The following is an 11,844-nucleotide window of genomic DNA, read 5'->3' on the forward strand; positions in this document are numbered from 1 at the left end:
CACCCAAAGCAGAGCTGTGTCCCCCCAAAGGGGAGGCACCCCGAAATCAGGGGGGACGCCCCAAACACGGTGGGCACCCTAAACAGAGGATTGCTCCCCAAGACAGGCAGTGTACCCAAAAGAGGGAGTGCTCCAAACAGAGGGGCGTACCCCAAAAAGGGGAGGGCACCCGAATGCGAGAGGCGCACCCGTACCAGAGGCATGACCCCCCCCAAAAACGGGAGCCCCCAAAGTAAAGGATTTCCCCCCAAAGCGGGGTGTACCCACAGAGAGAGGGGGGTGTACCCACAGAGCGGGGCTGTCCCCGTTGCTCGGGGGTGCCCCATCCCGGGGCTCGGGGGTGTCCCCGTTGCTCGGGGGGCGGGGCGGGGCGGGGCCGAGGGCGTGGTCGCGGGGCGTGGTCCCGAGGCCCCGCCCCCGGCGGCGCTCAGCGCCATGGGCGAGGGGGAGCCCAGGTACTGGGGTTACTGGGGGTTACTGGGGGCACTGGGAGCCGCTGGGGCGCGCCGGGGGCACCCCGGGACCGGGCCGGGGGCACCGGGACACACGGGGGGCACAGGGGGAGGGCAGGGCTGTACTGGGGGCACTGGGAGGGACTGGGGCGGTACTGGGGCGGGAGGGGACACTGCGGGAGTAACCGGGGATGTGGGGCACCATTGGTGGCGGGGTGGGAGCTGGGGGGTACCGGGGGGTACCGGGGCATGCGGGAGGGGCTGCTGGGAGCGCTGGGGGATGGGGGGTCCCCGGGCTGCGGGAGGGGTTACTGGGAGTGCTGGGGGGGTTACTGGGAGCACTGGGGATTACTGGGGGTTACTGGGAGCGCTGGGAGGGTTGCTGGGAGCGCTGGGGCCGCTCCCGGCGCGCTGGGAGCGCTGGGCAGGCTGGGAGTGGGGGGGGGCTGCGGCGGCCACTCACGGCCCTGGCCACGCCCCCGACCACACCCACGGCCACGCCCATGGCCACGCCCTGCACCGGGGCCGCTGCGGGAGCGCAACGCGCGGGATTGGCACGGGACCCCTGGGACCCCCACGGGAACGGGACAGCCCCACGGGATCGGGACGGCCCCACGGGGACCCCCACGGGACCCCGTCCTACCGGGACCCCCTCAGGAACTCCCCCCATGACCCCCCCGTGATCCCCCCGAGACCGGGACCCCCCTCAGCCCGGCCCGGCCAGCCCCGGTGCGGGTCCCGTTCCTGATTTGGGGGGTCCGGGTGGGGATCCCGGTGCCGTTCGGGGGTCCCGGCCCCGGGTGGGGATGGTCGTGGTGCGGGCGGGGGTCCCAGTCCCGGTGTGAGGGGGGGACCCGGGGGGAGTCCGAGTCCTGGGGAGGGGGGAATCTGTCCCAGTCCCGGGAAGCTCCTGGGGTGGTCGGGGGTCCCGGGGAGACCCTGGGGCTGGTACCGGTGTGCGGGTCCCGGTGTGCCGTTGCCGTTCCCGGTGTACGGGTCCCGGTCCCGGTGTGCAGGTCCCGGTGTGCCGGTGTCGGTGTGCGGGTCCCGGTGCCGGTGCCGTTCCCGGTGTGCCGGTCCCGGTGTGCGGGTCCCGGTGTGCCTTTGCCGTTCCCGGTGTGCGGGTCCCGGTGCCGTTGCCGTTCCCGGTGTGCGGGTCCCGGTGTGCCGGTCCCGGTGTGCGGGTCCCGGTGCTGTTGCCGTTCCCGGTGTGCCGGTCCCGGTGCCGGTGCCGTTCCCAGTGTGCCGGTCCCGGTGTGCCGGTCCCGGTGCCAGCCTCGCCCGCCCGCAGCATGGCGCAGCAGCTGATCAGCGGTGCCGGTTACGTGCCCCAGGACGGGCTCACGGCCCAGCAGCTCTTCGCCTGCGCCGATGGCCTCACCTACAAGTGCGGGTGACCCCCACCCCAACACCCCCTGAAACCCCCTCGGCACCACCCGACCCTCACAGGCGGCTCCAGACCCCCCCAGGCACACCCCGGCACCCCCAGAGCCCCCCAGGGAAACCCCAACTCCCCCCTTGGCAGCCCCAGGGAATCCCCACAAAGATCCCCCAGGGACCCCCAGGCCCCACCCAGGAACCCCCCAACCCCCCTGCACCCCCACTGCCAACCCTCAGGAACCCCAGAAACCCCTCCAGACCCCCCAGAAACCCCTCCAGACCCCCCAGGAACCCCAGAAACCCCTCCAGACCCCCCAGGAACCCCAGAAACCCCTCCAGACCCCCCAAGAACCCCAGAAACCCCTCCAGACCCCCCAGGAACCCCAGAAACCCCTCCAGACCCCCCCAGGAACTCCCTGACCCCCCCAACTCACGCCTCCCCCGACCTCGGGTGTCCCCCCGGTGGGCCTGGGTCCGTTTGGGGTCACAGGGGGGTCCCAGCCCTGTGTCCCCCCACAGTGACTTCCTCATCCTCCCTGGATACATCGACTTCACGGCTGACGAGGTGGTGAGTGCCCCCCAAGATCCCCCTGGGACCCCCCTGTGTCCCCCAAGATCTCCCTGGGATCCCCAAGCTCCCCCTGGGATTGGCCCCCATGCTTTTGGGGGTGCTGGGAGGGCAGGGGGGAGGGCGGAGTCGTGGACCCCCCATTTTTGAGGGCAGGGGTGTCAGGATTTTAGGGGTGCTCCCCTCTCCAGGACCTGACCTCGGCACTGACCAGAACCATCACCCTGAAAACACCGCTGGTGTCATCGCCCATGGACACGGTCACTGAGGGGGACATGGCCATTGCCATGGCTGTGAGCGAGGGGGACACTGGGGGGACACTGGGGGGACAGGGGGGACATGGCCATCGCCATGGCTGTGAGCGAGGGGGACACTGGGGGGACAGGGGGGACAATATGGGGACACGGTCACCAAGGGGGACATGGCCATTGCCATGGCTGTGAGCGAGGGGGACACTGGGGGGACACTGAGGGGACAGGGGGGACAATATGGGGACATGGTCACCAAGGGGGACATGGCCATCGCCATGGCTGTGAGGGGAGGGGGGGGACACTGGGGGGACATGGTCACCAAAGGGGGCACGGCTGTCCCCATGGGTGGGGGTGCACCCACATGGGTGGAAGCATCTTGGGGACATCCAGGGGTTGTGGGGGGTCTGGGGGAGCTCTGTCACACTTGGGGGGCACCGGGAAGGGGGGCACAGTCCCCAGGGGGTTTGAGGGCACATGGAGGACACGGCTGCAGGGGGTGCCCGTGAACCCACACCCCCTGTGCCCCCCGTGTGCCCCCCGTGTGCCCCCCAGCTGAACGGCGGCATCGGCATCATCCACCACAACTGCACCCCCGAGTTCCAGGCCAGCGAGGTGCGCAAGGTCAAGGTGAGCTGGGGACCCCTTGGTGGCCCTGGTGTCACCTGGCACGGGCTGGCACCTGCTGGGACGGGCTGGCACCTGCAGGGACGGGCTGGCACCTGCTGGGATGGGCTGGCACCTGCTGGGACGGGCTGGCACCTGCAGGGATGGGCTGGCACCTGCTGGGATGGGCTGGCACCTGCTGGGACGGGCTGGCACCTGCTGGGACGGGCTGGCACCTGCAGGGACGGGCTGGCACCTGCTGGGACGGGCTGGCACCTGCAGGGATGGGCTGGCACCTGCAGGGCTGGTGACCATCAGCACCCACGGGGGGAGTGCCCTCCCTGTGCCCAGGCTTGTGCCCCCCCTGTGTCCTGGAGCCACCTGAGCCCCCCAGTGACACTGTCCCATGTCCCTGAGCCCCCCAGTGACACTGTTCCTTGTCCCCATGCTCCTGGTGATGCTGTGCCATGTCCCTGTGCCCCCAGTGATGCTGTCCCTGTCCCCATGACCCCAGTGACACTGTCCCATGTCCCTGAACCCCCTGGGTGACACTGTCCCATGTCCCTGAGCCTCCACATGTGACACTGCCCCTATCCCCATGACCCTGTGTGACAGTGTCCTGTGTTCCCGTGCCCCCAGTGATGCTATGCCATGTCCCTGAGCCCCCCAGGTGACACTGTCCCATGTCCCCATGCCCCTGGTGATGCTGTCCCATTGTCCCTGAGCCCCCTGGGTGACAGTCTCTTGTTCCTTTGCTCCCCAGTGACACAGTCCCATGTCCCTGAACCCCCCGGGTGACACTGTCCCTGTCCCCATGCTCCCGGGTGACACTGTCCCTGTCCCCGAGCCCCCATGTGACACTGTCCCTGTCCCCACAGCGGTTCGAGCAGGGTTTCATCCTGGAGCCGCTGGTGATGAGCCCGGCGCACACCGTGGGGGATGTGTGGGACGCCAAGGCGCGCCTCGGCTTCTCGGGGGTCCCCGTCACCCACTCGGGGCGCCTGGGGGGGCGGCTCGAGGGCATCGTCACCTCCCGTGACATCGACTTCCTGCGCGAGGGGGACAGGGCCACCCCCCTGGCACAGGTGGGCACGGCCGTGGGGACACGGTGGGGTGGGATGGGATGGGATGGGATGGGATGGGATGGGATGGGATGGGATGGGATGGGATGGGATGGGATGGGATGGGATGGGATGGGATGGGATGGGATGGGATGGGATGGGATGGGATGGGATGGATGTGGGGCAGGGATGGGTGGGTTGGGGAATGTGCAATATGGGGCGGGATGGGATGGGATGTGGGGCAGGGATGGAGAATGTGCCGGTGGGGCAGGATGGGATGCAGGATGGGATGAAAGGATGGATGAGGGGCAGGAATGGAGGATGTGCAATGTGGGGCAGGATGGGATATGGAGCAGGGATGGGATGTGGGGCAGGGATGGATGTGGGGCAGGGATGTTGGGGTGGGATGGAGGATGTGCAGTGTGGGGCAGGGATGGGATGTGGGGTAGGATGGGACGGACGGACGGACAGATGGACGGATGGATGGATGGATGGATGGATGATGGACGGATGGACGGATGGGTGGATGGATGGAGGGCAGGATGGGATGTGGGGTAGGATGGAACAGATGGATGGGTGGATGGATGGATGGATGTGGGGCAGGATGGGATGTGGGGTAGGATGGAACAGATGGATGGATGGATGGATGGATGGATGGATGGATGGATGGATGGATGGATGGATGGATGGATGGATGTGGGGCAGAATGGGATGCAGGAGTCGGAGGATGGAGAGATCCATGGCAGGGCAGGGGCTGCCCGCGGTGGCCCTGGGCCCCCCAGTGCAGGTGACAGTGACGGTGACAGTGACACACAGTGCAGGTGACAGTGCCTGGGCTGGTGCCTGTGACAATGCCAGTGCATGTGACAGTGACAGACAGTGAAGGTGACAGTGCTGGTGGCAGTGCAGGTGACAGTGCCAGTGCTGGTGACAGTGCCGGTGCCAGGATTGGTGCCAGCCCTGGTGACAGTGACGGTGGCAGTGCCAGACAGTGCCGGTGCCAGCCCCTGTGCTGATCCAGTGACAGGGCCCTGTGTCCCCAGGTGATGACCAAGCGCAGGGACCTGGTGGTGGCCCCAGCTGGTGTCACCCTCAAAGAGGCCAACGAGATCCTGCAGCGCAGCAAGAAAGGTGCAGGGGGGACCTGTCACACCCTGGGGCACTGTCACACCCCCTGGGTCCCCTGTCCCCCCCTGAGTCACCCTGTCACACCCTCTGGGGCACCTGTCACCCCACAGGGACCCCCACAGCACTTCCCAGGTGTCACCCCCAGGGGTCACCTCCCCTCAGGGGCACCTCGGTGCCACCCTGGGCAGCCCATGGGGGATGTCCCCTGTCCCCGTTCCCCTCACATTGTCCCCCGCTGTGTCCCCAGGGCTGCTGACAGTGACCAGCACTGGTGAGCTGGTGCCTGTCACTGCCCCATCCTTCAGGTCCCCTCCTTGTCCCTGGGGTCAGCCCTGTGTCCCCATTCCTGGGGTCACCTCCACGTTCCTGTGTCCCTGGGGTCAGTCCTATATCCCTGTCTCTGGGGTCAGTTCTGTGCCCCTGTCCTTGTTCCTGGGGTCACCTCCATGTCCCCATGTCCCTGGCATCAGTCCTGTATCCCTGTTTGTGTTTTTGGGGTCACCTCCATGTCCCCATGTCCCTGGGGTCAGCTCCGTGTCCCTGTTCCTGTTTGTGGGGTCACCTCCATGTCCCCATTCCTGTCCTTGTTCCTGTCCCTGGGGTCACCTCCGTGTCCCCATGTCCCTGGGGTCAGCTCCGTGTCCCCGTGTCCCTGCAGCCCCCCCAGTGCCCTCCAGCCCTGGGTGACCCCACTTTCCCCCCTGTGTCCCCAGTGACGAGCTGGTGGCCACCATGGCCCTGCTCTTGGGGTCCCACCTGCGCCCCCTGTCCCTGCGATGTCCCCGCTCGGTGTGACCGTCCCCTCGCTGTCCCCTCGCTGTCCCCTCGCTGTCCCCGCGGTGTCCCCGCGGTGTCCCCGCAGGGAAGCTGCCGATCGTCAACAGCCGTGACGAGCTGGTGGCGCTGATGGCGCGCACGGACCTCAAGAAGAACCGCGAGCACCCGGCGGCCTCCAAGGACGGGCGGAAGCAGCTGCGGGTCGGGGCGGCCATCGGCACCCGCGACGACGACAAGTACCGGCTGGACCTGCTCGTGCAGGCGGGCGCCGACCTCGTGGTGCTGGTGCGGGCACCCCAAAACCCGGGACACCCCCGAACCGGGGCACCCCAAAACCGCGAGCACCCCAAACCCAGGGCACCCCAAAACCCGGGAACACCCCCAAACCCCGGGCACCCCAAAACTGAAGGCACCCCCAACCGGACACCCCAAACCGCAGGCACCCCAAAACTGAAGGCACCCCCAACCGGACACCCCAAACCACGGGCACCCCAAAACCCGGGGCACCCCCAAACCGCGGGCACCCCGAAAACGGGACACCCCCGAACCGGGGCACCCCAAAACCCGGGAACACCCCAAAACGCAGGCACCCCAAAACCCGGGGCACCCCAAAACCGGGGCACCTTCAAACCGCGGGCACCCCAAAACTGAAGGCACCCCCAACCGGACACCCCAAACCGCGGGCACCCCAAAACCGGGGCACCCCCGAGCCAGGGCACCCCAAAACCCGCGGGCACCCCAAAACCCGGCGCTCCGGGCACGGGGAATGAGGGGGAGGAAGGGCATGGGGCTTGGGTGCCGGTGGGTGTGGAGGGGTCCCCGAAAATGATGGGGTGAGGGCACCCCAAAAATGTGAGATCCCAAAATGGGGGGATGAAAATGGGGGGACACGGAAATGTGGGAGCATCCCAAAAACGGGGGGATGAGGATGGAGGAATGGGGGGGGTGGAGCTGCTGGTGCGGGGGGGCGGGTGACCTCAGGGGACCCCGAAAATGGGGATCCCCAGAAATGGGAGAGCCCAAAAACCGGGCAGAGATAGAAGGGAGGGGAAGGAGATGGGGGTGGAGCCGCTGGTGCAGGGGGGGACCCTAAAAATAGGAGGGTGGGGGCACCCCAAAAGCCGTGGGACCCCAAAAGGGAGGGGATGGGGTCTGGGGATGGGGATGGAGCTGCTTGTGCCCCGAAATAGGAGGGGGCTGGGGGGTACCCCTGCTCATTGAACCCCAACCCTCTGCCCCCCCCACCGTGGCACCCCAAAACCTGCCCTGCACCCCAAATCCTGCCCCATGGCACCCCAATCCCGCAGGACTCGTCGCAGGGGAACTCGCGGTACCAGCTGAGCATGATCCGATACATCAAGGACAAGTACCCCGAGCTGCAGGTGGTGGGGGGCAACGGTGAGACCCCAAATGGGGCTGGGGAGGGGCACGGGAACGGTGAGACCCCAAATGGGGTGGGTGGGTGGGGGCGGCGCAGGAATGGCCTGGGCAGCCGGGAGGGCACTGAGAAGTGGGGGTGACCCCAAAAGAGAGAGGAGGAGATGGGGGTGGGATTTGGGGTGTCCCCTGCAGTGGTGAGCTGGGATTTGGGTGACATTTTGGGGGGTAATTTTTGAGGTGCCCCCATCATGGTAGGGTAGGATTCGGGGAGGGTGGGGATGGGTTTGGGGTGTCACTTTTGGGCTGCTGTTTTGGGGTACTGTGTTTGGGGTGCAGTGCTGAGGTGGGATTCAGGGTGCCCTGGGCAGGGTTGGGGTGCTGTTTTGGGGCACAATTTTTGGGGTGTCCTGGGCACTGTCAGGGTGCCATTCTGGGGTGCCCTGCGCAGGGTTTGGGTGCCATTTTGGGGTGCTCTGGGCAGTGTCGGGGAGCCGTTTTGGGGTGCCATTTTGGGGTGTCCCCGCAGTGGTGACCGCAGCCCAGGCCAAGAACCTGATCGACGCCGGGGTGGACGCGCTGCGGGTGGGGATGGGCAGCGGCTCCATCTGCATCACCCAGGAAGGTGGGTGACACCTGAGCCCACCCTGGCACCCCTGGACACCCTGCAGTGTCCCCATTGTGCCCTTTGGGGTGGCCTTGTACCTGTTCCTCTGCCCCCATGTCCCTGTGACAGTGTCCCTGTCCCATGCAGTGCTGGTGTGTGGCCATGCCCAGGCCATGTCCTTGATGTGTCCCTCACAATGTCCCTGTCCCATGCAATGCTGGCGTGTGACTGTGCCCAGGCCATGTCCCTGTCCCTCACACTGTCCCTGATGTCCCTGTCCCATGCAGTGCTGGCATGTGGCTGCACCCAGGCCGTGTCCCTGTCCCTGACATGTCCCTGATGTCCCTGTCCCTGGCAGTGCTGGCATGTGGCCGTGCCCAGGCCTTGCCAGTGTCCCTCACAGTGTCCCTGATGTCCCTGTCCCTGTCCCCATGGCAGTGCTGGCATGTGGCCGTGCCCAGGCCGTGTCCCTGTCCCTCACAATGTCCCTGTCCCCATGCAGTGCTGGCGTGTGGCCATGCCCAGGCCATGTCCCTGTTCCTGATGTGTCCCTGACATGTCTCTGTCCCCATGCAGTGCTGGCATGTGGCCATGCCCAGGCCGTGTCCTGGTCCCTCACGGTGTCCCTGACATGTCCCTGTCCCTGTCCCCATGCAGTGCTGGCGTGTGGCCGCGCCCAGGCCACGGCCGTGTACCGCGTGGCCGAGTACGCGCGGCGCTTCGGTGTCCCCGTCATCGCCGATGGTGGCATCCGCAGCCCCGGGCACGCCGTGAAGGCGCTGGCACTGGGCGCCTCCACTGGTGAGCGGGGGGCATGGTGGGGGGCACAGGGGCACCCACAGGGGTATGGTGGCCACCCACGAGGGGATCCCTCCCTCCAGCCCAGTCTGGGGGTGTCTCACAGCCCCCAGCCCACCCTGGTGCTCCTGAGGGGACCCCCCATTCCAGCCCAGCCTGGGGGTGTCTCAGCCCCCGCCCCGCTGGAATGGGGGTCCCTGACAGGGTGTCCCCCCCAGTGATGATGGGGTCGCTGCTGGCGGCCACCACGGAGGCTCCGGGCGAGTTCTTCTACTCGGAGGGCGTGCGGCTGAAGCAGTACCGGGGCATGGGCTCGCTGGACGCCATGGAGCAGGGCCCGGGCAGCCAGAAACGCTACTTCAGGTACCCCTGGGGGTCCTGGGGAGGGCATGGAGCCCGCCCGGGCGCCCCCCAGCCCCTGTGTGTGTTTGTGCCCATCCCACAGCGAGGGGGACGCGGTGAAGGTGGCGCAGGGCGTGTCGGGCTCCGTGCAGGACAAGGGCTCCATCCACAAGTTCGTGCCGTACCTGCTGGCCGGGCTGCAGCACGGCTGCCAGGACCTGGGCGCCCGCAGCCTCTCGGCGCTCCGGTCAGTGCGGGATGGGGGGGTTTGGGGGGCTTGGGGAGGGGTCCCGGCCCCCACCGACCCTCCGTGCCCCCCAGGTCCATGATGTTCGCCGGGGAGCTCAAGTTCGAGCGCAGGACGGTGGCGGCGCAGGTCGAGGGGGGCGTGCACGGGCTGCACTCGTGAGTGGGGACTGGGCTGGGGGCGTTTGGGGGGCTTGGGGGGGGGTTTGGAGAGATTTGGGGGGCTGGGGGGCTTTGGAGAGATTTGGGGGGCTGGAGAGGTTTGGGGGATTTGGGGCAGATTTTGGGTGGCTGAGACTGGTTGGATGGGGCTTGGGGGGCTGGGGGGGAATTGGGGGGACTTTGGAGAGGTTTTGGGGGCTGGAGTGGCTTGGAGGGCTGGGAGATTTGGGGCAGATTTTGGGTTGAGTGTGGTTGGAGGAGGTTTTGGGGGACTGGGGGCTTGGGGGCCTGGGGGACTTTGCAGGGGCTGAGGGGCTTTGGAGAGGTTTGGTGGACTGGAGGGGTTTGGGGGAACTGGGGGATTTGGGGCAGATTTTGGGTAGCAGAGAGTGGTTGGAGGGGGCTTGGGGGACTGGGGCATTTGGAGGGGGCTTTGGGGGCTGTGAGGGGTACAGGAGATGGGGGGACCTTGGGGGGGCTTTGGGGGGTTCTGGGGGGCTGAGGAAGGCACCACTTCAGATCCCACCTGTAGGGCCCCCAGTGCCGGCTCTGGGCGCCCCCAGTTCCCCCAGTGTCAGGGATGGGATTGGGGTGTGGGGTCCCTGTGCCCCCTGTTCGGGGTGTGGGGTCCCTGTGCCCTCCTGTTTGGGGTGTGGGGTCCCTGTGCCCCCTGTTTGGGGTGTGGGGTCCCTGTGCCCCCTGTTTGGGGTGTGGGGGTCCCTGTGCCCCCTGTTCGGGGTGTGGGGTCCCTGTGCCCCCCTGACCCCCCTGACTTTCCCTCCCCTGCAGCTTCACGGTTCTGCCCTGTAAGTACCAGCTGCCCCCGGGATGGGGGGCACTGGGGGTCCCCTTTACCCCCACTTTGTCCCCTCCCTGGGGGGCTGGGGAGGGGGCGCCCCCAGTGTCCCAGCCAGGATCTGGGTTTGGGGGTTCCCTTCCCCCTGTGACCCCCCCCTTGTCCCCCCAGTGCCCAGAGGAGGCTGCCCTGAGGAGGGGTCCCCCCGGGCCGGCGCCCCCCGCCCAGAGCCTGCGGGGACCCCCCCGGCCCCCCGACACCGGCGCTGCTGATGGGCACCCCCAATGGGGCGCCCGCATTTGGGGCACCCCCCAATGGGGCACCCCCAAACACCCTGAGCACAGGGGCTGCTGATGGGCACCCGCAATGGGGCACCTGCAATGGGGGCACCCCCCAATGGGGCACCCCCAAACCCCCCGAGCACCGGGGACCTCGGAACCCTCCCGGAGCCCCAAATCCCCCCGGGACACCTCAGGGGAGGGGGATCCCCAGGGCCCTCAGAAATGGGGGTGCAGGGACCCCCCAAAAGTCTCGGGGCACCATGAGGCTGTGGGGACCTCCCCGGCCCCCCAAAGAGGGGATGCAGGGACCCACAGCCCCCCAATAGTGTGGGGACCCCAAACCCCCCGGGGACCCCCAAACCCCCCGGCACTGAGGAGCTTGTGGGGCTGTGTCCCCCTGTGCCCCGAGTGGGGATGGGGGGACCCCAAATTGTCCCGGGGACCCCACAGTGTCCCCAGGGCTCCCACAGTGTCACAAGGACCCCAGAGTGTCCCACGGGACCCACAGTGTCACACGGGACCCCGCGGTCCTGTGGCCTCCCGGTCTGGGGGACCCCGGACTCGCTGTGTCCAGAGGTGAATAAAGTCTTGGAGCATCGGAGCCTGGCTTGTCCCTGTCCCTGTCCCTGTCCCTGTCCCTGTCCCTGTCCCTGTCCCTGGAGCGGGCCTGTCCCCGTCCTTGGCCCTGTCCATGGTCCTGTCCCCCGGCTGGCCCCTGGCGTGTCGCTGTCCCTGCGGGTGCCACGGGGACCGGGGGGCACACGTGGCACCAGGAGGGCACGTGCTGTGACACAGGGTAGTGGCACGCATGGCACGGGTGGCACACGCTGTGACACAGGGTAACATGCATGGCACGGGTGGCACACATGGCACGGGTAACACACATGGCACGGGTGGCACACGCTGTGACACAGGGTAACATACATGGCACGGGTGGCACACATGGCACGGGTAACACACACGGCACGGGTGGCACACGCTGTCACACGTGACACGGGTGGCAAAGGTCGGGACA

The 11,844-nt window shown here is 67.7% G+C and overlaps 1 protein-coding gene across 6 annotated transcripts; it reads left to right on the top strand.

Annotated features, from left to right (window-relative positions):
• The first annotated feature begins 340 nt into the window (after window positions 1-340).
• On the top strand, window positions 341-11,430 carry IMPDH1 (inosine monophosphate dehydrogenase 1). Of its 6 annotated transcripts, XM_074540273.1 has the most exons (17): window positions 341-455; window positions 1,744-1,839; window positions 2,352-2,400; window positions 2,592-2,693; window positions 3,204-3,278; window positions 4,133-4,339; window positions 5,359-5,446; window positions 6,306-6,505; window positions 7,528-7,618; window positions 8,127-8,222; window positions 8,862-9,005; window positions 9,221-9,365; window positions 9,418-9,591; window positions 9,666-9,749; window positions 10,542-10,558; window positions 10,711-10,843; window positions 10,926-11,430. In XM_074540273.1, exons 1-16 carry the CDS (start codon window positions 436-438, stop codon window positions 10,818-10,820), a joined length of 1,698 nt encoding a protein of 565 aa, XP_074396374.1. In that variant the 5' UTR covers window positions 341-435; the 3' UTR covers window positions 10,821-10,843; window positions 10,926-11,430. The 6 variants fall into 6 exon arrangements, with proteins under 6 accessions (XP_074396374.1, XP_074396373.1, XP_074396375.1 ...); XM_074540272.1 differs by having other exon boundaries at window positions 10,711-11,430; XM_074540274.1 differs by having other exon boundaries at window positions 10,720-11,430.
• The last annotated feature ends 414 nt before the right edge of the window (window positions 11,431-11,844 follow it).

The sequence above is a fragment of the Zonotrichia albicollis genome, chromosome 4, assembly GCF_047830755.1.
Source record: "Zonotrichia albicollis isolate bZonAlb1 chromosome 4, bZonAlb1.hap1, whole genome shotgun sequence".
Lineage (NCBI taxonomy): Eukaryota > Metazoa > Chordata > Aves > Passeriformes > Passerellidae > Zonotrichia > Zonotrichia albicollis.

Excerpts from the sequence above, each read along its gene's own strand:
- IMPDH1 (XM_074540272.1), top strand. The coding sequence starts at position 436 with ATGGGCGAGGGGGAGCCCAG. Across the intron at positions 2,694-3,203 it reads ACATGGCCATTGCCATGGCT|CTGAACGGCGGCATCGGCAT; the intron begins GTGAGCGAGGGG and ends TGTGCCCCCCAG. Across the intron at positions 8,223-8,861 it reads CATCTGCATCACCCAGGAAG|TGCTGGCGTGTGGCCGCGCC; the intron begins GTGGGTGACACC and ends GTCCCCATGCAG.